We start from the raw sequence: 20,235 nt of genomic DNA on the forward strand, positions 1-20,235 counted from the left end.
CCTTCAAACTCTACTATAATTTATTGACATGTCTATTTTTTCCATATGGTTGTACATGCTTAGAGATTATCTTTATTTTGTAAGCTTAGTAACTTGTACAAAGACTAACATACAGTAGCAGCTGAACATTTATTTTCTACAATACATAAATAGGAGAAGAGATTATTTTCTATAATACATAAATAGATGAATCTTTTTATTGAAGTGATTAGCATTGCATTAATGACTATCATTAGAACGAAACCACATTAGATAGATAGATAGATAGATAGATAGATAGATAGATAGATAGATAGATAGATAGATAGATAGATAGATAGTGTTAGGGTTTTAAAAAGAGGTAGCTGAGTAAGAACAGCACCAGCACACACGTGGTAATCAGGTAAGGGGTAGGTTTATTCAGTAGACCTGCTGGGACCAGGCAAGGTTGGCACTCCACGCGGCTGGGAAAGGCCTAGGAAAGAGAGCTGGGAAAGAGAGAGAAAAGAGCTTGACAAGAACAGAGAGAGAGGTAGTCGAGTAAGAATGGCAGCACTCACGTGGTATTCAGGTAAGGGGTAGGTTTATTCAGTAGACTTGATGGGACCAGGCAAGGGTGGCACTCCACGTGGCTGGGAAAGGCTTGGGAATGAGAGAGAGCTGGGAAAGAGAGAGGAAAGAACTAGAAAAGAGCAGAGAGAGCAGAGAGAACTAGAAAAGAACAGAGAGAGAGCAGAGAGGAACAGAGAGAGAGGCCTTATCTAGGGTAGGGCGGAGAAAGATGTGGCCACATCAAATTCAGATGTGACAGCAGATGCAGATGTGACCTCTTCCAGGTGTCCCAGTTGCCTAGGTAACGCAGGTACTGGGTGGAGACTTTGCTGCGAGGAGGGTGGAGTCTGCTCACCATCCAGGAGCAGACCTTACATTCCAGCCTTTTAATAATCATGAAATAGGGTGAGGATTCTTTCTGGCTACTTCCTGCTGACAAGGGGCATCGACAAAAGGGGTAAAAGGCTGGAATTTGGTCCCCTCCCAGAGAAGGCAGTGAGCAGCAGCTGTCCCTTGGTGGCGTTGAATCCTTAGATGAAGTCAGGAGAAGTCTCATGAGCATTGAGGGGCTAGAAAAAAATACTAGAGAGCAAATAAATGCAAGAGGAAGGACTTGGGGCTGAAAATGTTGGTAGAAATGTCCCTAGTTACTTCTGACATCTGGCGACTAGGTAGAGAAGTTAGGTGACAAAGGCAAGGATATAAATTCCTGTTCAGTTAATAGGTAGACAGGTATAGACATTGGATGGGCAGGCTTCTTCCACTGACCTCCCGGCTCTGGTTAATTTTGAAAGGGCAGGCACAAAGTAGCTGGTGTGACATCTCCTCTTACTCCTCTCCATGTTCCCTTGTTCCCCAGACTGGCTGAGTCTAGGTGCTTGTTGCTGAGATGGCTTGTCCCAGTTGGCATTCAAGGAGGTTTGAACTCAAGGCCTGGGCACTGTCCCTGAGCACTTCTGCTCAAGGCTAGCACTGAACCACTTTGAGTTATAGTACCACTTGCAGAGTTTAGCTGGGAGATGGAGTCTTAGGGATTTTTCAGCCAGGGCTGGCTTTGAACTGCAATCTTTGCCACAAAAGCCCTTTATTATTTCCAATTAAAGCAACAAGGAGATCAAGTAGAATAAGTAGAGCTTACCTGGTCCTTATCAAGAACTGACCAACAAATATTCTGCAATGACAAAACTTCTTAGATGTGAGAATCTTAGCACAGATATGCCCAATATTTTAGAATCGTGTAGTCAGTATCAGAATACACAACACAAAACAAAAAAGGCAAATCTCAAAACCTAAAATTTTGACAACAATGTTTAGACATCTTTGCTAACAAAGCACATCAGATAGTTGGGCCTCAGTTACCAGGGCCTGTGAAAAGAGCAACTTGTTAGCAAGGCACCTTAGAATAGATGGATGGAATAGTAAGCTTGGTGGAAGGTTAAGGGTCAGATGGGGCCAAACCCTTAACCCACCACGTGGCCAAGATGGAGAATTCAATATGGCGAATTTCTGAAAGAATGCAAAGAAACCCTGAACAAATAGATCAAGCCTACATTGGCTAGCCTTTGAGAGGGAACCTAAAGGGAGTCCCTGGGACCCAGCCCGTGTTGCACTCTTCAGGGCACAAGCCAAAATGTAGAAAAGAGAAAGGGAGAGATAGGGAAAGTTGGACATGAGAGAACCTGAAAGTAAACAGACCTCTGACCATTTACCATTGCAGTAGCAAAAACTGTCTACATCTGAGAATGGCATAAAAATGAGGTGCTCTGGTTTTCCAGGGAGCGCAGGAGGCATTTCAAAGGGGTTTCACGGCTCAGGCATGATTCGCAGCACCCCATTAAATGAGTAGGAGAGTCAGTCTGGTGAGTGAAGGAGAGCTGACCAGGCAGAAGCGGCCTTTCAACTTCCCCCAGAGCCCTCTAGAGAGAGCAACAGAGAACCGTAGAGAGTAGCTTCACTCACCAGAGTAGAGAAGTGGTTCCTCTCTGTTTTTTCCCTCTTTTTTCTTTTTCTGTTTTTTCCCTTTTTGCTCTGAGGAATACCCACAGTTCTGACGGCCATTTGCGAACCAGTCTGTCTACGGCGGAAATAGCGCATCGATACCATTGCTGCCTTCACATCCACGTCCACACCACTTCTCTACTCTGCCCCTCAATGCTCATGAGACTTCTCCTGACTTCATCTAAGGACTCACGCCACCAAGGGACAGCTGCTGCTCACTGCCTTCTCTGGGAGGAGACCAAATTCCAGCCTTTTACCCCTTTTGTCAATGCCCCTTGTCAGCAGGAAGTAGCCAGAGAGAATCTGCGTCCTATTTCATGATTATTAAAAGGCTGGAATGTAAGGTCCGCTCCTAGATGGCTAGCAGACTCCACCCTCCTCGCAGCAAAGTCTCCACCCAGTACCTGCGTTACCTAGGCAACTGGGACACCTGGAAGAGGTCACATCTGCATCCACATCTGAATTTGATGTGGCCACACCTTTCTCCGCCCATACCCTAGATAAGGCCTAGCCCAGGCCCAGATGCGCTCTCTCTCTCTCTCTCTCTCTCTCTCTCTCTCTCTCTCTCTCTCTCTCTCTCTCTCTCTCTCTCTCTCTCTCTCTCTCTCTCTCTCTCTCTCTCTCTCTCTCTCTCTCTCTCTCTCTCTCTCTCTCTCTCTCTCTCTCTCTCTCTCTCTCTCTCTCTCTCTCTCTCTCTGTTCTATTCTAGCTCTCTCTGCTACCTAGCTCTCTCTCTCTCTGTTCTTTTCTGCTCTCTCTCTCTGCTCTCTTGCTGCTCTTTTCTAGCTCTCTCTGCTTTCACTCTGCTCTAGCTCTTTCCTCTCTCTTTCCTCTCTTTCCCAGCTCTCTCTCATTCCCAGGCCTTTCCCAGCCACGTGGAGTGCCACCCTTGCCTGGTCCCAGCAGGTCTACTGAATAAACCTACCCCTTACCTGAATACCACTTGTGTGCTGCTGCTGTTCTTACTCTGCTACCTCTTTTTAAAAACCTAACAGATAGATGATAGATAGATAGATAGATAGATAGATAGATAGATAGATAGATAGATAGATAGATAGATAGATAGATAGATAGATAGACAGACAGATAGATATAGAGATATATAACATTCTTGTTGGGCTCATTACCATTCCTAGTTGTTCAACACCTCTTTAAGAAGTTTGTAGTTTCTGGCTCTTCTAACTCAAATGCCTCAGACAGAAATGCAATTCTGTTATTTATTTTAACCCATTCAATTAGCAGCACAAATAGTTGTATTCCCCACAATATACATATAGAAATTTGTAGCTGTATAAATAGACTGCTGCTAACCCTTGGTATGTACTTGTAAAGTCTGTAATAGTATTAATTCTGTATTAGTAACATATTCCCAGTTCTAACAGAACATTTCAGTGGCTTCACAAAGTGAAAGCAGTGGGGTGTTTGTAGTTTTATTTGTTTTATTGTTTGCATAATAGTACAGCAGATGAATTCCTAGCCAAGCTGCTTTCCTGCCTGTGTTATTTTGGAAACCTAGATTAGGACCATGTTTTGGCTCTGGCATTCCCTTCACAGCTTTTCCCAGACTAGCATTTCTCAAGCAAACTATGTTCTGTCGTAAATTATCTAAGGACCTGTTTCCTTATTCCTTATTTTGCCAAGGATGGTGCATACTTTGTACCTTGTATATGCTCAGATAATTTATTAGCTAAAATGAATACTTTAGGCTTTAGTTATGAATAATCAGTGACAGCATCACTTAGCAAAATGGCTTGACATGTGAATTCTTGAGCTTCCAATCCTAGATCTAGGACCAAGCCATCAGTGTTTTGTCATGGCCTTCAGGTCATATTCTTGATCCTAAAGTACCCAGTACACAAGGGATTAGGGCTTAACTCCTGATAGTCTTAGAAATTTACCATAGGACCCTGGTCTTCTGCTTCTTGTCAATACAAAAGTGGGAAAGAATTTATAAATTTTACTCATGTTTAAAACCCTCAGCCCAGAACTGACAGACCTCACTTCTGCTCACACTCAACTGGGTATGTCACTGGATGCAGGTGAGGGTTTATGAAGTTGTGAAGTTTCCCGCTAAAAGTAGGGACTCTTTACTTAGGGTCCTTGACTTCGATCATAGAGTAAGAGTTTCTGGACAGGTCATAATGATAAGAAAACCTGGTGGAGCTTAATTGAGTAAGCAAGCAAGCAAAACAGACAGACAAGCAGAATGGCAGGGGTATACTAACAGAATGTGAGTATCCTTAAAGGGAGAGAAGGCCAGCTCTTTTGCATTAGGGGTATTTATTTGATAAAGGCAAAGGTCTGATTTCATTGTTATGCAAAAATAGGTGTTTTATCTTCCCTCTAATCACTCCTGGTGTTACACTTTCTGAGGTCCTGGATATTTGGGGGCATTTCTTACAGGTAAGAATGCAATCTGCCAAAAAACAGATGCCTATCCTTGAGACCTGGAAGGCATCCTATTGTCTTTCTTCGAACCAAAGATAGTTTCTACATGCCTTGTTTCTGAGTTACCTTTACCAGGCCCTGTTTTCCCAAATCTATCCTGCCTCATTTTCCCTATCATGACTTCAGTCCCTTAATCTTAAAGAAGTAGGTGGATAAATATCTCCTATATTTGCTTTAAGCTTAAGATACGTTTGAATTCCTGGCAGCCATTCCATGCCTCCTTTTCTCTAATCTATCTTAGGTATAACTAATATATTTGCTATCTGGTAGCCAATCCAAATCAAACTCTACATTTTAAAAGAATAATCATGTGATTTGTGTGCTAGAGCCAACCCCTATTGTTAGATTTTTCAGACATTTTATGAGTCACTTGATTTGATCTTGGCAACTTCAAATTGGTCACTGTATGAATATTTATACCACATAAATTAGCAAACACTAAAAATGTGTCCTCTCACCACCACAGAGAGCCAGTTGTGTTAAGTGTATATCAGCATATAAAGAGTTGAGAGAATCCATGAGGAGTTCTGAACTAGCTACACCTTTTTATCATCACCTTGATTAGTCATTGAATAAGTTCAGGGAATGCCCTTGGTGATGCACCCACTAAAACGGATGGCCATTTCTGTAAGGACTGACAGCTGATGGATACCTGCCTCTATCATTCCTGCCACACACAACAGAAGCCCAACCTTGAAAGGTCTCTTGGCAGTATGTCCCCATGATCATTCATAGCCTCTCTCTCCAAGATATTCGGTTACAGTTGATCAGGGGTAAGCTGGGACACTAAGATTTTTTTAAGTCATCTAGATGATTCCAATATGAAACCACCATAGACACTATTTAAAAGTCAGGCCACGTGCTGAGAGAGGGTGGTTTTTTGTTTGTTTTGTTTTCACTAATGTTTGCACTCCACTTTTTTTCACATGAGATTGTGCCTGGAGGAAGACTTTAAGATGTAGCAGAAAAAAAAATCAATATATATTTGTAGGGTTGTTAGCTAAAATAATTATAATTCCACTGAAAGGAATTCTACCCAGAAAAAAGAAGTATAATATAAATCCAATAATAAATTCACAAAATGAATTAATAACTTTATGAATTATCTTCAAGGTGTTAATTAAATAAGTAACATGCACACTTTTCTTTTAAAGAGGAAATTAGAAGATTTGAGCTCTGAGTGGGAAGCAGTAAAGCATTTACTTGGAGAGCTGAAAGCAAAACAGCCTGACCTCGCTCCTGTACTGTCTACTACTAGAGCCTGTAAGTACACTGCATCTCCTTCTCTTTTGTTTTAGCTATTTGCTCAAAAGCAATCCGATGGTGTAATCTCTACAAAAAAGGGGGGAGAAATATTTCTCTGATACTGTAGATAGGGACAAATATTTACGTGGTTTACTCTGCAAAATGTCTTAGACTAGATTCCTTGGAAATGAACTCTTAAGTGTTGTAAAGCAAAAGTTTCCTGAGGAGTGTTCTCTGAAGAAACAAGTTGAGGGCAGGAGAGGAAAAGAGAGACCTAAATGCAATTTGGCTTCAAGACACCTCAGTTAGTTTCACAAGAACCTGAAGCTGTAAGTTAGCTTTGCAGCTATTCTGAACTGCAGGAAAGACTTTGTCTTCCCCATAGAGCCATCCATTGCTCATGGGCTGTTCCTTGGGAGTGGATTGTCAACTTTAGAGTGTGTTTGTTTGTTGGCTGGGAATGGACATGATTCCTTGTAAGGAACACAAAAAATAACTTATACTCCTAGCATCCAAGCATTAGCATGCTATTTAATCAGTCAGAAGCACTGGAGTATTTAATAATACTGAATACCTAAGTCCATCTCATTAGATTATGTATCATTTAGACAATATTCTTCAAGTATTCCTACAAAAATCACATTTAACCACAGTGTTACACAGCCCTTCTAGTACTTCTCCTGTCCCATTTGGAATCAATTTTAAAAACTCTTAGCTAGGCATTGGTTACTCATGCTTGTAATCCTAGTTACTCAGGAGGCTGAGGATCATGGTTCAAAGCCAGCCTGGCCAGGAAAGTCCTTGATACTCTTATCTCCAATTAACCACCAGAAAAACTGGAAGTGGTGTTGTGGTTCAAGTAGTAGAGCGCTTGCCTTTAGCTGAAGAGCTGAGGGACAGCGCCCCGGCCCAGAGTTCAGGCCCACAACTGACAAAACAAAAACAAAAACAAAAACAAACAAAAAACCTCTTCCACTCTGAATTCAAACAAAAAAGAAGAAATGAACTTTACTACACGTTAACTTAGGGGAGGGATGTTTCTTCATTTAGTTGTGTCTTGAACTTGTTTTCATTGCATATGTTCAGTCTTTTCTATTTCCTGTTCAGTTGTTGATAGAAGGGATGCACGAAATCTCATGAAAATCTTAATGTTGGCTTTGATTCTCAGTGGGGAAAAAAACCCAGAAAACTTCTTGGCTGTACCAAATCTATAATTAGACAAAATTGAAAACATCTTTGGGAGGGAGGCACTTTTTTTTTCTTTTTTCCTTTTAAAAGATCAAATGATTGAAATGATTGAAGCAGGAAAGCCTGACTCTGGTTCTTCTGGTGAAATTGATGATTTTAGTCTTATGAGCTGCAAGTGTGCCCGTGAGCACGAGCATGCATCCTCACACACACACAAATATCAAGGAAGTACAATGAACTGTGAAGGATTACAACAAGCGTGGCCTAGTCACAATTCAATACTAGTGTTAAAAGAAGCTGTGCAATGTTCGGACAATGATGTGCCCCCTAAGAATTCTAAGCAGTCAGCAGTTAGATTTGATCACATTAAAGATTTGAAAAAGATATGCAAAAAAAGTGTTTTTTTTCAACATGGGTCATTAAAATTGCTATGCCAGGGTTTATATTCAACTAATTATGTTTGGTTTATTTCCACTTATGAGCTGTAATATTTGGTTCCCTTTGCATATATGATCAGGTCATTCCTATGCCATCATTTATTGGTATTTGTTCTTTAGTTGTCTATTATATCTTCAGCCTCAGACTCAGAGTTACCATGAAGAGATTATATCCCAGTTATTTTTTATATGCTTGTTGAAATCTGCACATTGGATTTACACTCCCATTTAACTACTCTACATGTGTTGCTGTTATAAGAGAATCTGATAAGCAGGATATAGAGATGTCACAATTTAGGAAGTCAGATCTGTAGTCTTTATTAAATTTGGAGTCTTTACTCAAAAGCCTGGGACTGCATGGTAGACCCTTGTCTCAAAGACCAGCAGCCCCCAACAGAGCTAGCACCAAGCTTTTAAAGACAAAGGCTACATGTTGGGAGGAGACTAAGACTCAGCAAAACTTTATATAGTAACACAGCACAAGGAGCAAGGCCTCCCTGGGGCTAAACAACACAATATCTACAAATTCTCCAAAGCTGGGTCCTCCTGGCTCTACCCATTGAGCCAGGCACCTGCAATTCAAAGAAGGGCTTGTCTCACTTCTAGGCCATGGAGCTGGGTGGACAGTCACCACCTATTTGCTAGGTGCCTGGATAACTGTGAAAACTACAGTAGGAAGATCCTAAAGCTATGACACAAAAACCTATTGAAGAAATAGTATCCCTAAATGTAATGTTGAAGTTTCTAATAGCAAATGGATTGAAAAATACAAAGTACCTCATACACACATATAAAAATTTGATGAAACCTATTAAAATTGTTTAAAAGAGTGATAGAAATAAGAAATAGTAATAGAATGAGTGAATTTGATACAATTGTATATATATATATATACAATTGTATCAATTATATATATATATATATATATATATAAAATATCACAAGAAAACCCCTAGCACAATGAATATATAATATATAGAGAAAAGTTTTAAAGTCAAGAATTTCACTTTTGATTCCTAGGAAAATATATAATTCATCAACTTAATAAATATTTATGAAGTAGCTTCTATGTATTGGGCATCAAACTAGGTGCTGCAAACTAAGCGTGGAGAAAGTCAGCCCTTCCTTTCATGAAGCATGCTCTAATTGGAGGAAAAAGATGATAAACTAATAAAAAATATATTCTCTCCATTATAAATGTTACTGAGTAGAATCTCCAGATGGGTCCAAATGGCCTTGATTAGAAATGCAGGATCTCTAGCTCTACTCCAGACTCACTGAATCTTGATTTGCATTTCAATCCGATCCAATCCGCAGGTGATTCTTATACACAATGAAAATTGAGAAACAGTTACACAGAATAAGAGAGCAGAGAGGAGAGAGAAAGGGAGTGAGCATGAGACATTATTTATCTGAAGTGTGGTCAGGTAAGCTATTAAGAGAACATTTAAGAACATCAGAAAGATGATGTGAGGCAGTGAGCCTTGTACATATCTGCAGAAAACATCTCAAGCAGAGAAAGAACAGCCAGAGGAGGGACAGGGGAAGTAGAGGAATGGTAAGCAGACCAACCAGTAAGCCTCTAGTAGAGAGCAAGGCCAAGGTCAATGAAAGTAGTTAACTCTTTTGAGCCAGATGCCTGTAGCTCATGCCTGTAATTTTAACTACAGCCTGGGCAATAAAATCCTGAGAGTCTTAATCTCCAATTATCTACCAAAACACTAGAAGTGGAGCTGTGGCTCAAATGGTAGAGTGCCAGCCTTGAGCAAAACAGCTAAACGACAGTACCCAGGCCTTGAGTTCAAGCTCCAGTAGTGGGTGTGCATTGTGTGTGTGTGTGTGTGTGTGTGTGTGTGTGTGTGTGTGTGTGTGTGTATGAGCGTGCATGCACACATCTGATGTACTTCCTTCTCCTTCAGTGTCTCATCTCCCATCTCTGTGTGGCTCTTTGCCTGTCCTCCCCTTCCCTCTGCTCCCTCCACATTTCTGCCACTATTGGACTGAAACTGTGAATGTCCTCAGTTCCAAGCTGTTGGTGGTAGCTAGTACAGTAGGATCCAGGGCAGAACTGAGATATGAATTTTCCCTCACACAGGCTTTTCATCTCTTCTACTAAACTGACACAGAGCTGGGCATAAAGTCAAAATGTTAAACACACAAATGTCGCATAAAAAGAATCAACGGGGAATCAGTTCCATCCAAAGCTGCTTTCATTCAACAAAGACTTTTTCTCCCCTTTCACATGGTGATTCAAACATGAGAATTAAGAATTTTGTTTATTGTACACTATTTTTACAATAACAAACATAAAAAAGAATTTCATTTATATTCCTGACTTTCTGACACATAGGAAATTATTCTACAATAAATACCATATAAAAATCTAATTTGTCATATGGTTGTAATATATGGTGATTATTTCATGTACTCTACTGTAATATAATCAAATTTAGAGTTCATCATAATCTTTTTCAATTGCCCTCCTATTGCATGCATAGCTTTCTTTTCATTTATATATTTACCCCAAAATAATTGCGAAGTACATATAAGTACGTGCAACATTTTTTTCAAATTAAAGAGTCCAAGGTTTAGAAAGGAAATTGCTGCATTAAAGCCACACAGCTGGAAAGGAAGAGAGCCAGGATTCAAATCCAAGCGTGTCATGCTCCAAAAGCTGTGTTTTGTTTTGTTTTGTTTCATTGCTGGATCTTGTACTATCTCTGTCCAAGAACCTAATGGAAATTCCAGATATGAAGGCAGCTAGCCAGTAGTCCGTGTTAATTTTAACTGACACATGGATGTATGGGGAGTAAAAGGGATACATGTTTCCATGTAGAGCAAATTACTTTAATCTGAATTTCCTAGGAATGCTGAACTCTGTGTTAGGGAAATGGAGGAGAAAGAAAGGAAACAGGCAGGACTCCATCTTCCACAGGCGAGAACTGTTTATTGAGATATAGCAGTGAGGGGCACAACCTTCCCCTCACAGGCTGGGAAAGGTGCGGAAAGGTGGGATAGAAATTGGGTTTTTACGAGGTCTGAGCAAGGAGGCAGAGGGCTAATGAAAAAGCCATTAGGTCTAGGGAGGTGGGGGCCTTTCACATGGGGCCCACGATGGAATGTTTAAAGCCACGTTTAGGTAGATTGCCCTGCCTGTATCAGGCAGTCTGCACATAACTTTGGTTGTTTGCCTGACATCTGGATGCATCTGGGAAAACAGGGTGGGGGAGCAATCCTTCCTATTCTATCTTTGAATACATAGAAAGAATGGACCAAGAGGGGAGAGGCAAATCCTTCCCGCTGAACTTGGAATAATCACTCAGATTATCACCAGTTCGCCTATTTTACTATCATATGTGTAGAAAATGAAGCACAAAGTCACTTTTGGAAAAAGATGAAACCAAGTTCCCCTGTGTCTGTTTACCTCAATAGTAAACGAGGCTATAAGGTCCAATCTGTGCTGTATAAATTGCTTGAAGATGCAGGACTAATGGGCATGTTGGAAACAAACAAGCATTGATTTTTTTGGAAGGTTTGGATGTATCACTTCTCTAAATCCTAAATCCGAATGACTTTAAGTAAGTTATGCAATGGCGGATGATTCTGTGAGTCTGCTGTTTGTACCAATTAGCTATATAGTTATTCTGATGATCCTGTTAGGTCTTACCCATGTGAATCCATTTATCTGGTAACTGAACATGAACTAGAAGGTCTAAATTGGTCTCATTCAAATAGTTGGCAGCTAGCTGTTGGCTAGAGAACTGCAGTCCTTCATATACTTCTCACCTTCCAACAGGCTTGTTGAGGGGGTAGTATATGATGTTCACAGGACAGTCTTCAAAGTGCATGCATACTGGGAAAGGAAGCTTTTTTTGGTAGCCATCTTTACAAACAAATCACTCCACTGTGGGAAAGAAAGAAAAGTGGATGAATATTTTGGTCTATATTCAATGTCCCATGTCAGTGGTTCTTAAAACTGCAATACCTGAGCCAGACACCAGTGGCTCATGCTTGTAATCCTAGCTACTCAGAGGGAGGAGATTTGAGGATCACAGTTTGAAGACAGCTCAGGCAGGAAAGCCCATGAGACTCATCTGAAATTAACTACAGAAAAGCCTGAGTGGAGCTGTGGCTCTAAATGATAGAGCACAGAAGCTTAGGGATAGATAATTTTAAGCCCCAGATGGCACAAAAGAATGATACCAACAACATATAAAACTTTCCATTTCTTTTGAAGAAGAGATTGTCAGGCTTCAATTTCAGAATTTCTGATTCAGTAGGGATGAGTGAAATTTGCAGCACTATAAAGTTCCCAGGTCATGCCCATGTCCATGCTGCTGATTCCAGGATTGCATTTTGAAAACTCTGCCGTAGACTTCTGGTGAATGGGGAAGAAGTTCATCTTCCTTTCAACTTCTGGGCAACTGCTGAATGGGATCCTAGGAAGATCCAGGGCAGTAAATCCCAAAGGGAACCCCATTTTATTTAATCATGTTCACTACCCCACCCCCACCAAGGACTTTGTAGCTTGAAAGTTCAAGGAGATGAAAAGCATATAAATCAAACCGTATTTGCCCAGTAGTGCACCTTACTGTTAATAGTGGCGAGCTGTGGGGAAAATAGCCATACTTAAATGATGCTTCTCTAAAGAAGTTAAGAAACATTTAGCTAGACAGGACTTTGCATGGGGCTGAAGTCCTGCATGACAGATGGAAGCAAAGAGGCAGTAAATCTGGTTGTAAATGTCAATGTGAATTCTTTCTTATCCACAAGCTGGCTGGGCCTGAGAACACTTGTTGTACAGAACCCCACTTAACATTTTCAAAAAGAAATTGCATATAGAACATACTTAATTTGAGTATGCTAAATCAAGATATTCGGTTCAAATGTCTCAGAGTAGTAAGTGGGAGATAAATTTACTATGGTTTAGACACCCAGAAGTGCCAGCTAATAGTGATTTCTAGTTGATCAAATGCTGATTCAACTACCGCTTTACATAATTAATCTTGGAGATTGCAAGTCTCAAGTGTAATTATGAAAGTAAAGCATTAGAGGTCAAAAATTCTACATTCTGTTCTCAGTTGTGCTGCCATGTAGATAAGAGGTCAGCCTTTTCTTTCTGCAAAGTGCCAGATGCTAAGTATTTTTGACACTGTCACCCACTCTGTCATCATATACTAAAAGCAGCTACATAATAAACAATGCATGAAAGGGAATGGATCTGATCTAATAACCTTTCATATAGGAAACATGGTGAGTCAGTCAGTATCATATCTCCTGCAAACTACCTTTTCTTTAAATATGAGGCTTCTATAGACAATTCCTCATATGTACCTAGTACCTTCTCTAACCACATAGTGCTTGCCCACTCATAGATCACTTAACTCCCCAGAGAGGTTAAATGAATGTGGGCATTCAAAGATAAATTTGATTCCAAAGCTTGTGCTATTAATGAGTGAGTCAGGTTTCTTTCTTTCTTTTTTGTCAGTTATGGGGCTTGAACTCTGGTCCTGGCCACTGTCCCTGAGCTCTTCAGCTCAATGCAAGTGCTCTACCACTTTAGCCACAGTGCCACTTGTGGTCTTCTGATTGTTAATTGGAGATAAGAGTCTCATGGACTTCCTTGCCCCTGCTAGCTTTGAACACAGATCCTCAGATCTCAGCCTCCTGAGTAGCTAGGATTATAGGTGTGAGCCACCAGCGCCCGGCAGTATATCACATTTCAAACAGTGATTTAAAAAAAGAATTCATTGGAGTTTGAATACTGTATTCAAATTGCATGTTGGATATATGGCTTACTTATACATAATTATTTAATTATTTATTTGAACTCCATTTCTTTCCCCAGAGTTGAATCAAGTGTTCTAATGCCATTTTAATAATGTTTTATATAGCCAAGCATTTTAATTAAAATAATGATGTTAACTGAACTTAAATGCAATCTTGGCATATCGCTATATATTGCTTTGGCTTAAATTGTGAGACAATGAGAATTGAAGTCCCTTCACTTGTCTGCAGTAATCATTAGAGAAGGGAAGAACTTGTTTCTTGCATTCTTACTCCTTTCTGTACAGATCACAGTTAGAGCCCTAGAAAAGGTGCCACCCAACCACTTCCTATTTCAGTTATATCTTCTGTTGATTCTGCTTTGGCTGAGAAATCAGTTTTGTGAAATGTAGTCTGTCTATCCTTCATTAAAAGAGGATTCCTCTTCTGAAGACATCTAAAAGATGGCCATGTCATTGCTGATTTTCCAGTTACAACTTCTAAACCTTCTAAACAATCCCTCCAACTCTAATATACTAGGAATCAGATTATGTACAAAAATGTGATGTACACACTTCCATCAATTATAAAAACATGATAAGATTTCAAGTTTTGGTAATTTCCAAGATATTCAAAGCCTTGAATCACAATGAAACTCTTCAACTTTTTGCATTAATTAATGAACTGATAAATATGAAATCATATTTGTATGAATTAATAGTAAGGTGAGACCACTTGAATTAAAAATGAGATGTGTCATTGCAAAAATAGAAATGACTGCAATAAACCTTTCTTGGAGACATCCCACTTCATCAGAAGGAAATCTTTCTGTATAGGCAATAAGGGTCCCTGTTCCTAGGCTCATTCTTTAATAATGTTCCCTGATAACTGTAACAACAGTGGCATCATTGTTAACATCCAAGACAATGATAGACTGTAAAAGTCCCAATTTAGATGTTAATTATCCATTTAGTGATGATGAAGTTCCCTTTCTTCTCCCTCTCTTAACCTTTGGTAGTTTCATTGCTTGATGATCAGGTCCAGTTAGGGCTGTGCTTTGGGGTCTGAATTGGCAAACAAAGAGAATCTCTAATCCATCATTTCTAATGCTTGTTGGAAGCAGTCCTTGAAATTTCAGTGAGTGTTGTTGTTGTTGTTGGTGGTGGTGGTGGTGATGGTGTGTGTGTGTGTGTATGTGTGTGTGTGTGTGTGTGTGTGTGTGTGTGTGTATGCATGTAAGGAAGAGAAAGAAGAGTCTAACACCAATTGCTACATACAGCATTCTGATTATTAGAGATTTTTCAATTACCCTTGTCCTATATTTTAACAGAAGCAAAGTGTTGATTACAGTAAAATTCCCATAACCTTCTATTTCCAGTTAACCTCCTTCAAGAGAGAGAATTTGTGCTGGAATAGTACATATAATAATGCTGAACATCATATTAGAAAGGGGAAATTAGAACTAAAACTGGTTCTATAGCTCACAGAGAAAAGCTTGAACATGTAATTCTTATGTTTCTTAAAACTTCATGGAATAGTTTTTAAATTGGCTGTAACACTACCCTTCAAGAAAGTGGATTCCAAACGGAAATTGTAGCAGTTTTACTCTTGAATTGTAGATGTTGAGATTATAGTCTGAAAAGTATTTGAGAGGTCATTCATTCTTTCCCATTATCTCCAGTCTCCCTTTCTCTGCTAGAAGCAATCTGCAGAAGGTTAACTGCCTAAATAATGAAGAATAGGTGGAGTTCTACCCTAGCTCTTACATTCAAGACTATCTTTCAAATGCTGAAGCCACATTCTAGTTACTCTTTAATTCTTTTGAGGAAGAATAGAATGTTTTTGCTCACATTTTATTAAGAAAATGGTCCTTCATTCTGTTAATCACCTTTTCACATGTCCCTTGTCTACAATGACCTCCCATGGCCTGTCAATTAAAAAAAATGCTTTTCAAAATAGTTAAATTCTGACATCCTTCTCCTTCCCTCCCAAGTGTGTCTGCCATATTGTTTTTGCTTTGCTTTGTTTTGTTTTCCCATTATAGGCTTCAGTATTGGACTTTGCTCTATAATTATTGGTCTATATTTGACTCAATTACATTACTGTCTATATACTTTTTTCCTACCTTTCTATGTTGCTACTATGTATTTCCAGGCTTTATTTAATTTCAAACATGTATTAAAGCTAAGGTAATATTCTAGTTCTGGTAAGTTTGAACTCAAACAGTAATGAGTGTACTGCCACCATACCAGAGGTAGGTCAAGGATATATGATTCTAGGCACCAAAGATCTTTTACAATGATAATGGTAATGTTTGAAAACCTTTTTAAATTCTGAAGAAGCAGTAGGGTTTGAACTCAGAGCCTGATGCTTGCTAGACAGAAACCCTATTACTTGACACTCATTCCTAGTTCATTTTTCCTTTAGTTGTTTTTCAGGTTGGGTGTTTTGCTTTGGCTCAGGATCTGCCTTTCACCAGGAGACATGACCTCATGCCTCCTGATTAATGAGACCAGAATTACATGCCACCACATTTAACTCGTCAGTTGAGATGAGGGTCTCATGACAAACTATCACCTCCAAACACTCGGATCCTCAAGTAATATTGTTGAGCAGCCAAACAAGTCCATTTTCTAGGACTTGGATCAAGTAAATATGTCTTCTAATATAGTTGCATAATACCAGTAAAATTAAGTGACTATGTGCTTTTCTAGCTATTTATTGGTAGAATCAGAATGCAAACACCCATCTCCTGTGTTTGATTTCAGTGGGTATTTTAAGTTTTCATGTATCTTACCTCTTTTTTTCTCACTGACACGTAGCTGAAGATAGCCTTATTTTCATAACCTCACTGGTAAATCCTGTTTTAAAAGATTGTGGTCATCATAAAATAGGAGTGTCTTCTGCTTTGAAGAAAATATTCAGGACAAATCTAAAGCACACTCCTTAACTCTTCTGCTTCACTGTGTCTTGATGTACAATTTGAGAACACCTACTTTACATGATGTCTTTCTCCTGAAGATCAAAAAGTTTATTCTTCAATATTTCCAAGGGAAATATATATCAATCTCATTTCCAAGGTATTTGCCACTCCATAATGAATGCATTATACTGATAATTTAGATACCCTAATATTTAGGTAAAATTACTAATAGTACTTAATGACATCAATGCCTAAATTTCATTACAGACCTACAATAGTAAAAACTCAAATCAAATCAAAGTTACAACATATTCAAGAATTTCTGCAATAATTATGACTTCAGCACACCTATATTTGCCCTCATTAAAAATGAATTTAGTACCATGCCAGTATACATGAAGGAGGCAATATTGAGATAAAACAAGTCAATCCTCAACGTCACCTTAGCTTCCCTGGATTATTCTTTATGCTCACAAAAAATGTATGGATAAAAATATAAAGGTTTTATAATGTTCACTATGGATTATAGGTAAAAAGAAAAGTAGTTTTTCTTCTTATATTGGAGTGAGAAAAATCATTTGCTTGATTAGCATATTTTAACCCTAGGGTTTGATGATTAGCATTTTTGCTTACTACATGTTCCAAAAAAAAGTTCTATTTTTCTTGCTGAGTCTTCTCTAACATTAAATGTGTCTTTCTCTTTGAACCTGCACTCTATGTTTAACAAATAAGGACATAACTTACAATTGAATTGTGTACTTCGATTTTGAGATGTTTTTCAAGGTCAGGACCCACTTTCACAAGGAATTTTATTTTTTCCAATACGGCTGACATCCACTCCCACCAGCTGAAAGACAAACTTGTCTAATAAAGCTTTCAGATTCAATTTGCTGTCTGCATGAAGCTTGAGGAATCTCTGGAGGTCACTCACAGCATGTGCTGCAACCCCAACAGGGAGATGTAATGAAAAGATTCTGGTTAAAAAGCTGACACTACCCCTTGCAACCTCCTTGAATGTGAATATAATAAGCAAGTTTATAGACACAAATCTCTATGATTCTGGGGATTTCCAACTTGATCTCTGACTCCAAAGAATATTTGACTGCATGGATTTGTATCTATTATCTGGATGAATATATGCTTCATATTGAGTGTATTGAAGAAACTGTGTATCAACAACAAAGGTCTCATGTAAATCAGGCAAAACAACATTGTCACTTCATGTTTAACTCTCTTAAGGGTCTCTAAGGCCTCACAGTCTGGTTCTATTCCTGTAATGCATCTACATATCATAGCTGTTTTATAAACAACACCTGCTTTCATTTCAATTATTTTCAGTGCTTTTGCACTGACCCGAACATACCTAATATTTATCTTAGCTCTACATGCATTGATGTTTGGTTCTACAGCAGGCTTTTAGCAAAACAATGTTTGTGTGTTGTCCTGGTTAAACTTATAACTTCCTTGTGAGAGGGGTGCCACATTATTTTTCTTTGTTTATCATAGGAGAAAACTAAAGCCTAGAGAGAATGGCTATCCTGTGTCATCTAGATGCCAAATGAGCACATCGAGGCTCTGAACCTATATCTTTTTAAGTTTCATGTTTATCTTTGCTGTTTATGTTAAAATATACCTGGTCTTGGTCACAGTAACCAGGAATACAGGATCCATACACTGTAAAATCAATTATACCATATTGTTCTCCTTGGTATATATTTCCTGAAGTTCAGCAACAGTACACTCCTCCTCTTCCTTTCTTTCTTGACAGCCACATCTTATATTAAAGCGATGTGGGTGTGTTTGGGACTTAAATAGCAGCACTCTTACAGCTTAGTACTAACCTCAGAGCAATTGAAGTGATTTCACTAAAAAGAAGTATGTAATTTCTTTTCAGATCTTTTTTTTCTCTTCTGGAAGATAAGAGGCCATAGGGACAGAAAAAGACATTGAAATGGTAGAACTGATTCCCCACAGTGTTGCTATTTAGCTTTATTTATTCTCCCAATTTTATATTTGTCAGTCCAAGGTCAAACAACTAGTATGGCAGTAGAATTTTAAAGCATAAATCTGGAAAAGACTATAAGTTGCAATAGTCCAACACCCAGCTGCAATTCAAACTCCATTTAAGAAATATATATTTAAATAGCACTTTATTTAACCTCTTCTTTAAGAGCCCTATTGCCCCTTTGGAAAACTCTGTGTGTGTGTGTGTGTGTGTGTGTGTGTGTGTGTCTGTGTGTGTGTCTGTGTGTGTGTGTGTGTCTCTGTGTGTGTGTGTGTGTGTCTCTGTGTGTGTGTGTGCAGACAACTTTCCAAAACATTCCTAAAATTCTCATTGTTCTGTAGCTGTGTCTTCAACATGAAATCATAGAAGTAAATATGGGCTGAAATTTCATCCAACCATGCACACAAACCAAAAGCCTAGAATTATCATACATTCTGGAAAAGGCTAATCTTCTACCATCAAAAGATGGATGTTCCCATAGAGCTCTTTTCTCCTCATCTCTAAAACTCTCAGCTGCCCTTTTTCCATTTTCATGCTTCATATGGTGACTTCTTCGGATTTTACTTGATGAATGAATTATAAACTTGAAAATATGAAAAGCTCCTATACTAGATGATATCGAAATTTCTGTGAAAATAAAGAATCAAAATTAATAGCACTTGTAGTACTAATCAAAATGGATATTGCTGACCACTGAACTAGCCAGTGTGACACTAAATATGCCTGTACCCTGGGACTTTTTTTGTATCTGTTTAGAGCTGAAGCATTATCATAAAAGCAGCTGTGAGCAAGCAGTGAGTTAAGTGGCCTGAGGTGAATAAGTGGGTAGACTTGAATGGGCAGAAACAATGAGGTTAGTAATAACTACATAATAGCTAAGGGATGCATACTCAAGGAATACACTAAAGATAGTAGAATAACTAAATTAATGAAAGGGTTGCTCAGATTTCCACTTGGCTATCAAGTAAAATAGGTCATGAATATAGTTAGCAAATCGAGGTGTGGGAAGAAAGTTAACACATTTTTATGATCAGAAATAGTAACAATTGTTATGCCAGGTGTTATTAGACCATGTGTAAAATCCTATCTACTCAGAAGGATGAGACCTGGATGATTGCAGTTCAAAGCCAAGCATGGGCAGAAAAATCTGAACGATTCTATCTCTAATTAACCAGCAAAATGGTTGAACTGGAGGCATGGCTCAAGTGGTAAGAATACCAGCCCTGAGCAATTAAGCCAAGGGAGAGCTCAAGGCTCTTTGTTAAAACCCCGGTACTGGCCAAAAATATTATTTCTGTGTACATATTTCCTATTCTAATCTAAAAAAGATTACCAAAGTATGAAGATTCATTTTGCATCAGGTAAAGAAAGTGAATAGGAAGAGATTTGGTAGCTTTCCCCTTCCTATTTCTACTCCATTGTTTTATTAAGTACAGTAGTGAGAATAGGAATTTATTTACCAAATCATAGCACAGTACAATTAGACAGTACCTTTTGAAGCAATAATTGGAGGTAAATAAAAGCTCCATTTTATAAATCTACTATTTGGGCAAGAGTATAGGTCAATACTTTAAAGAAGTTTAAGATAATTTTTTTTTCTGTAAAGCGCCAAATACTAAATATTTTTTGTTTCTCATGTTAGAAAATCTCTTTCAGAGTCACTCAACACTACCACTGAAGTGCAAAAGCAGCCA

The 20,235-nt window shown here is 38.8% G+C and overlaps 1 protein-coding gene across 9 annotated transcripts in view; it reads left to right on the top strand.

Annotated features, from left to right (window-relative positions):
* Positions 1-20,235, top strand: part of Dmd (dystrophin) — a 2,040,854-nt gene that overhangs the window by 1,359,133 nt on the left and 661,486 nt on the right. For all 9 annotated transcript variants that reach the window (XM_070040660.1, XM_070040663.1, XM_070040664.1 and 6 more), the window contains one exon: positions 6,132-6,240. In XM_070040660.1, the coding sequence (XP_069896761.1) occupies positions 6,132-6,240 (109 nt within the window). The remainder of the gene's footprint in view (positions 1-6,131; positions 6,241-20,235) is intronic.

The sequence above is a fragment of the Dipodomys merriami genome, unplaced genomic scaffold, assembly GCF_024711535.1.
Source record: "Dipodomys merriami isolate MVZ:Mamm:240054 unplaced genomic scaffold, mDipMer1.0.p SCAF_3, whole genome shotgun sequence".
NCBI classification, from domain to species: Eukaryota; Metazoa; Chordata; class Mammalia; order Rodentia; family Heteromyidae; genus Dipodomys; species Dipodomys merriami.